The sequence below is a fragment of the Psammomys obesus genome, unplaced genomic scaffold (assembly GCF_907164565.1).
Source record: "Psammomys obesus unplaced genomic scaffold, mPsaObe1.curated_primary_1811, whole genome shotgun sequence".
In the NCBI taxonomy this organism is placed as follows: Eukaryota; Metazoa; Chordata; class Mammalia; order Rodentia; family Muridae; genus Psammomys; species Psammomys obesus.
This window is the reverse complement of record NW_026596046.1, coordinates 12,186,725-12,193,589: the sequence shown is the minus strand read 5'-3', so window position 1 is coordinate 12,193,589 and position 6,865 is coordinate 12,186,725. Positions and strand designations below refer to the sequence as shown.

Here is a 6,865-nt window from a genome sequence, read left to right as displayed (position 1 = left end):
ACACACACACACACACACACACACACACACACACACACACACACACACCCCTGAGAAGGGAAGAGGGGGTGGGACGGAGGAGAACTGCAGGTGGTCGAGGGAGAACAGGAGCAAGGTTCGTGTTAGGAGAACCCTAGTCCAAATTGTCCCTCCAACGCTGAGCATCTGTGTGCGCCACCTCCCTTTGAATGTTTCCTCGTCCGTGGAGTGGGCCTAAAAATAAATTCCGCGGAAGGTGGTCGGAACACAAGCTGCTAACGTTCGTGTTAACAGCGAGTGGAGTAAGGCCACGGAATCTAAGACTTAGAACACACCAAATAGCCTTAAAGGGGGGAAAGGGCTCCTGAAATGTGCACCTGGAGGAGCCCAAGGCACGCGCCCGCCCTCCGGATCCCACCCTGCCAGGGAAAGCCGAAAGGTGCGCGTCGGACGGGAGCGCGCAAAGACCAAGCACCTGTGCGCGCAGGTGGGGTTGGCGCGCGGGGGCAGCGGCGCGGCGCCAGCCGCCCGCGGAGCCACCCGGGCAGAGAGAGGGGCGCCGCGACCCACCTGAAGACGCGCAGCAGCAGGCAGGCGACGAGCAGAGCGCTGAAGGCGCACGCCACGATCACCGTCGCCTTCAGGGTGGGCAGGTCGCGAAGCAGGCTGGAGATGCGGGTCACCACCGCGTCGCCGCTGCTGTTGGATCCTCCCCCGGCCGCCACCGCCACTGCCGATTCCAGCCGGGTGGCATTCCCCGGGCTGGGCGGAGGCTGGGGGTCCGCTTCGGGCTGTGAGGCCGGGGCGGACTCGGCTCTGCGAGCGAGCACGGCGGGCGCGGCCAGGAGGACGAGCAGCAGGAGCAGGGGCGGCGGGGGCGGCGGCGTGCTCATGGTGCGCGGCGCGCACGGTGCGGACGCCTGCGTCCCGGAGGCCTGAGCCCCGGAGGCTTGCACCCCGGAGGCCTGCGCCCGGGCTTCCCGCGGCCGAGGCGGCTGCGCGACGCTCGGCAGGAAACTGCAGAGCCCGGAAGAACCCGCGCCGCCGCCGCTGCCGCCGCCGCCGCCGCCACCAACACGTTGCACCGAGTCATTCGACGGGCTTCGGCCCCGCGTGGGCGGGGCAGACCTCCGCCGGGTCCCCGCTGCGCTCCGCCCCTGGGTGGCCCCGGGCCGATCAGGACCTGAGACCCCCACGGAAGAATCCGAACTGCTCGGTTCACTCTGGCGGGAGGTAGGCTGACCGACTCACGCGATTTATCTCGTTCAGTCAGTCCAGCCCCCCCTGGAAACAGGTATTCTCTTGCCCTTGTTTGTTGATTTAGCGCGCACCCAGCTCGCAGCAACCCAGATTTCGCACCTGGAGTTTGCAAGCGCTTTGCAGTTCCGCTGGTGAACTAGTTTTCTGCGTTTCCACCCTTGGGAAATATTAACACGTTCTCCAGACCAGCCTGAAGTTACAGCCTCCAAGGAGTGATCGTCCTGCTATTTCTGGTATATAAACTAAATGATGCTGCTGTGGAAAAGAAGAAAGAAAAAAAGGAAAAAAAAAAAAAGTTAGCTATGGACATTCTGCCGGGAGCAGAACTCAGCACTGTGTCAGTTCCTGGGGCAACAGTTACAGACCCCAGGATGATCTGGAAGGCGCTCCCCAGTGATACCTAAACATAGAGAATAAGTAGATATCTAAATAAGAACCAAGAGACTTTGAACAGCTCATTTCTGGTCCTGCTAGAGAGACAAACACAACGATGCATTCATTTTGTCTATAGCTGCATAGCCAAACCTCCATAATAAATTACCCCCAAAACTTGACAAATCCCAACAACCACATATGTTATCTCTGACCCAGCCTTTCTGGGTTTTCAGGTTTCAAGCTGGCTTGTTAAATTTACGTTCGAACTAACACCTCTCCCCTCCAGATCTCCTCCAAAGGTTCTCCTGGGGGAGGACCTGTCTCGGGCTCAATTGACTTCTCCTGGCTGATTGAGCTCCTCACTGCCTATGAGACCAGAGACTCCATTCCCAGCCATCTGTCTGTCAGAAGCTGTCCTGAGTTATCTCAACGGAGACTTTCTAACAGAGCTTTTTGCATCTTCAAAGCGTTCAAGCCCACTTAGCAATAAAGTCAGCCAGCAAGGCAAAAGATGGCTCTATAAAACGTAATCGCAGATGAGGCATCCTACATTTTTTCCTGAACCAGTTGGCTAGAAGCATGCCACCGCTCTCATTCACACTCCAGGAGACTGCACAGTGGTGTAAGTAACAGGAAGCCAGGAGCATCGGGGCCACCTAACAGCTGTCTGCCATACACAGTGTGATGAATTTTTATGAAGGGGGGGAGCAACATTGAGATCCCCAGAAGTCATTGCCCACCAAGCACTATGTGTAATGGGTGTGAGCAAGTGTGCTACAGGGATGAGAGATAAAGATTGTGTGTGTGATGGCACCCACCTTTAATCCCAGCACTGAGGAGGCAGAGGCAGGCAGGTGTCCAAGTGTTCGATATCATCCTGCTCTATATACTGAGCAGACAGCCAGAGGCACACAGTGAGACCCACGCCCAAGAGAAGAATGAGGGGAAAAAAGTAATCTGGTTAAGGTCTTCCACCTCTAAACTACCAATGATGGGGAATCTTTTTTTTTTTTTTTCATGTCAGAATATACACAGAAATTCCCTAAGATCTGGCGGTAAGGTCCCTAATTCCCCAGCCTCTCTTAAACAAGCCTCAGAAGCTGCTGCCTTGTAATTTGTTAGTTAGAGGAAAGTGCCTGTGTAGTAGAACAAAAACGTTCCCAAGTTAAAACCTCTCAAGCAGGATGGAAGTTGACCACTGGGTGGCCTTGGCCAGTAAGGATTTTAACGGGTTGCTAGCAGGTTTTTAATATCTAAACTAAGGGTAATAGTCCCAAGCATAATCAGGTCACTGAGAACATCCAAATGGAGTGGCAGTGGACCTTGGTCCAATTGCTAGCACCCACATATGGTGGCTCACAACTAACCCTAGTTCCAGGTGCTCCAGTGCCCTCTTGTGGCTTCCCCAGGCACTGCATACAGGTGGTACACATACAGAGAGGCAGGCACACAAACACACACACACACACACACACACACACACGAGTGAAAATAAATATTAGCATGGTCTCCTTCGGCCACAATTTATGAGCTGTAGACGTGATAATTTCATACTGACTTAACTAACACCAAGACTATAGAAAGCATAAATGTTAAACTATTTTAGTAAGGTGAAACTTTAGAATCTTTCATTCTTTTTAATTAAGGCCCCCATATTAGAGCCCCTAAAGAATTTTGATTCAACTAGCTGTGAACACTGGGCTTTTTAACATGGAAAATTGGTAACAGGCAACAATGGTCAACTCTAGTTGAGGTCAGAACAAGGGTTAATGGACACAGGTTAGGCTGCCTCCAGGATTCAATCCACTAGAAGCATGGTCTGTGGACCACTGGGCTCCCTGGCACCCTTTCAGGGAAACTTCAGATTGAGAAATAATCCTAGAATGATGCTGAGATGGGACTTTCCTTTTCCCTGAGTTGGCAGTTGTGCCGGTGTCACCAAAGGTGACAGCAAGACTCAAGGCAAGTCCTGCTTATGCCAGGGGTCATCCCCAAAGCCGTACTCTGTGCAGACTCTGATACAGAGCCAACCTCACTGCAGAATCCCCTTGACTCTGGAGAGCAGGGCATGTTGTCATTGTATGCGATAAGACAGGAAGAATTGATAGATCACTTCTGTTTCCACGCTGAGACCTGGCAGTGGACTTGAGGAAAAGCAAGTGTGCAATTCTTGGAGCTGCAAACCAAATGGCCACCCCCCCCCCTCCTTTGGAACAGCATTTGTCACCAAAGAGTGACTGACAGGCCTCAGAGTGGGTCTTTGGCAGGCACTCTCTCAAAAATGAACAAAATGAGCCTATCACTTCAAGGACGTCAGCTGATAGATCCAAGACTTCAAGTGGAACACTAGAAAGTTTTTAAAATCTGTCCATTAGGATGCTTTATGTCATGAGTTTAACAGTCGCACAGTGCCTCAAAACTTTTCTGAGGAGTGTGAAAGTTTTTAGAAGTGTAAATCTCCCCTTACTCCATCCCTGCCTCCTTCCCTTCTCCCTCCCCTCCCCCCCGATTGGACAAATCTCTATGTAGCACAGACTGGCTTCAAACTTCCAACTTCCCCACCCGTATCTCCTAAGGGTTAGGACTACAGTTGTGTACCACTGAGCCTGAATTCTCTTATGTTTTACATATTTTTCAGTTTTTGGATTTTAATTTTTTTTGTCTTTGAGTGCTTTAGTTGCATATATGTACATGCACCGTGTACTTGCTTGGTACCCCAGGAGGGCAGAAGACGGTGTTGTATAACCTGGAAATGGCGTAAACCACCGTGTGGATTCGGGAAAATGAACTCAGATCCACTGCAAGAGCAACAAGTGCTCTTAACTGCTGAGCTATCACTCTAGTTCCTTTGGGATAGTTTATAGTTTATAATTCTATTGTGAGGAACCAAATTACAAGACTGTGGCATCCAAAGTTTATGCTTTGGAGGTTGTGAAATCGTGGACTTCTTATAATGAAATACATCAAAATTTGGAAGCTCTGCTTAAATCTAATTTAAGCGAACTAATTTTTTTCTGAGAGGCAGACGATGCACATAGCTAGGGATTACTTGTGAATGAAGGTCCATTGGGAGTGAAAAACAGACCAGTACGGATGTGCTTAGAAAGGAACCAGGCTTTTATAAGCATGCTCAGAAAGTGCTCTGCAACTGATCACTCCCAGCCCAGACCAATGGTGTCTCAGTTACTGTTCTGTTGCTGTGAAGAGGAAGCATGCCCAAAGCAACTTATAGAAGAAAGAATATAATTGTGGGCCTGGTTACAGTTTCATGGTGTTAGTTTGTAATCATCGTAGTAGGGAGCAGTGTGGCAGGCAGGCATGGCACTGGAACAGTAGCTGAGAGCTTGTTTCTGATCCAGAGATGGCGAGCGGCCGGCCTGGCATAGGCCTTTGAAACCTCAAAGCCCCAGTGACATACCTCTAACAAGGCCACACCTACTTCAAGAATTCCTAAACAGTCTCCCAGCCAAACGTTAAATATATGAGCCTATGGGTGCCAGCCTCATCCAAATTACCGAAAATCAGTCCTCAAATCCTCCAGTGGAAGGAGGGAATCAACTCCCAAAAGTTGTTCTCTGCCCTTTGCATGCATGTTGTAGCATGCGCGCGCGCACACACACACACACACACACACACACACACAGAACCATGAGAAAGAGACTAATATTTTTTTTTAAATCCTTGTAACAAATTTCATTGCATATATGTACCATATTTTCTTTATCCCTTCATCAGTTGCTGTTCAAGCTGGTCCCAGTTCCTACTTTTATTAATAGCATAGCAGTGAACGTGGGTGTTAGAGGGCAATAAAACTAGAGTCCTTTGGGTCTGTGCCCACTAGTGGTATAGCTGGGTCATATGACAGTTTTATTTTTAGGTTTGGATGTGATTGTTGTTGGTTTTGATTTGGGGTTTGACTTGGTGTTGTTTGAGAAACCTCCATGCTGATTTCCATAGTGAATACACAAGATTACACTCCCACCAGCTATGAACAAGGGTTCCTCTTTCTCTATATCCTCAACACTGTTTCTTATCACTTGCTTGCTTTTTATTTTCATTTGTTTATTTAGTCACCTTACAGCCTGACCTCAGCCCCCTCCCTCCTCTCCTCTTAGTCCCACCCTCACAAACCCCTCCCCCCCATTCTCCCTTCCCCTTCTCCACAGGGAAGGGAAGACCCCCCCCATGGGTACCAACCCACCCTGGCACATCAAGTCACAGCAGGACTAAGTGCATCATCTCCCACTGAGGCCAGAAGAGTAGCCCAGCTATGGGAAAGGGATCCAAAGGCAGGCAACAGAGTCAGAGACAGCCCCTGTTCCCCTTGTTAGGGGACCCACGTGATGACTAAGCTGTACATTCGCTACCTGTATGTAAAGGATCTAGGTCCAGCCCATGCATGCTGTTTGGTTAGTGGTTCAGTCTCTGTGAGCCCCCATGGGCCCAGGTCAGTTGACTCTGCAAGTCTTCTTGTGGAGTCCTTGACCCCTCCAGCTCCTTCAATCCTTCCTCCCTCTCTTCCTCAAGACTCCCCAAGCTCTACCTGTGGGTCTCTGTATCTGTGTCCATTAGTTGCTGGATGAAGCCTCTCAGAAGACAATTTTGCTAGGCTCCTGTCTGCAAGCATAGCAGAGTGCCATTAATAGTGACATGGGTTGGCTCTCTGCCATTGGGTGGGTCTCAAGTTGGGCCAGTCATTGTTTGGCCTTCCCTCAATCTCTGCTCCATCTTTATCCCTGCATATATTACAGGCAGGATAAAATTTGGGTGGGAGGTTTTATGGGTGGGTTGGTGTCCCCCTCCCTCTACTGGAGATCCCTCCTAGCTACAGGAGGTGAAATTCCATAACCCCTACTGCTAGAAATTTCAGCTAGGGATTCCCCCCCCCATGGACTCTCAGGAGCCTAAAAATGTGGGAAACTTAACGAATTTGCATGTCGTCTTTGCACAGAGGCCATGCTAATCTTCCCTGTGTTTTCCAATTTTCCAATTCACTTGCTTCCTTGATGCCACCATTCTCTCAGGGGTGAGTTGGGGTCTCACGGTAGTTTAAATTTGCATTGCCTTGATAGAGAATGATGTTAAACACCATTTTAAGTATTTATTGATCTTTCTGTTTCTTCTTTTTTGAGAAATATCAGTTCACTTTATTATCGCACTTAGTGATAAAAAGATTTGGGGATGTTTTTGTTTTTGCTTTATATATTCTAGCCATTAGCCCCTTGTCTGAAGCATAGCTAGCAAATATTTT

The 6,865-nt window shown here is 49.6% G+C and overlaps 1 protein-coding gene and 1 pseudogene across 1 annotated transcript in view; both read right to left on the bottom strand.

The window, feature by feature from the left end:
* The window catches only part of Fam174b (family with sequence similarity 174 member B), a 40,057-nt gene extending 38,896 nt beyond the window's left edge, over positions 1-1,161 (bottom strand). Inside the window, exon 1 of the mRNA XM_055623535.1 lies at positions 550-1,161. Coding sequence (XP_055479510.1) covers positions 550-872 — 323 coding nt within the window. The 5' untranslated portion in view covers positions 873-1,161. The remainder of the gene's footprint in view (positions 1-549) is intronic.
* Positions 1,162-6,520: 5,359 nt separating this feature from the next.
* On the bottom strand, positions 6,521-6,621 carry LOC129688769 (U6 spliceosomal RNA; annotated as a pseudogene).
* Between the last annotated feature and the right edge of the window lie 244 nt (positions 6,622-6,865).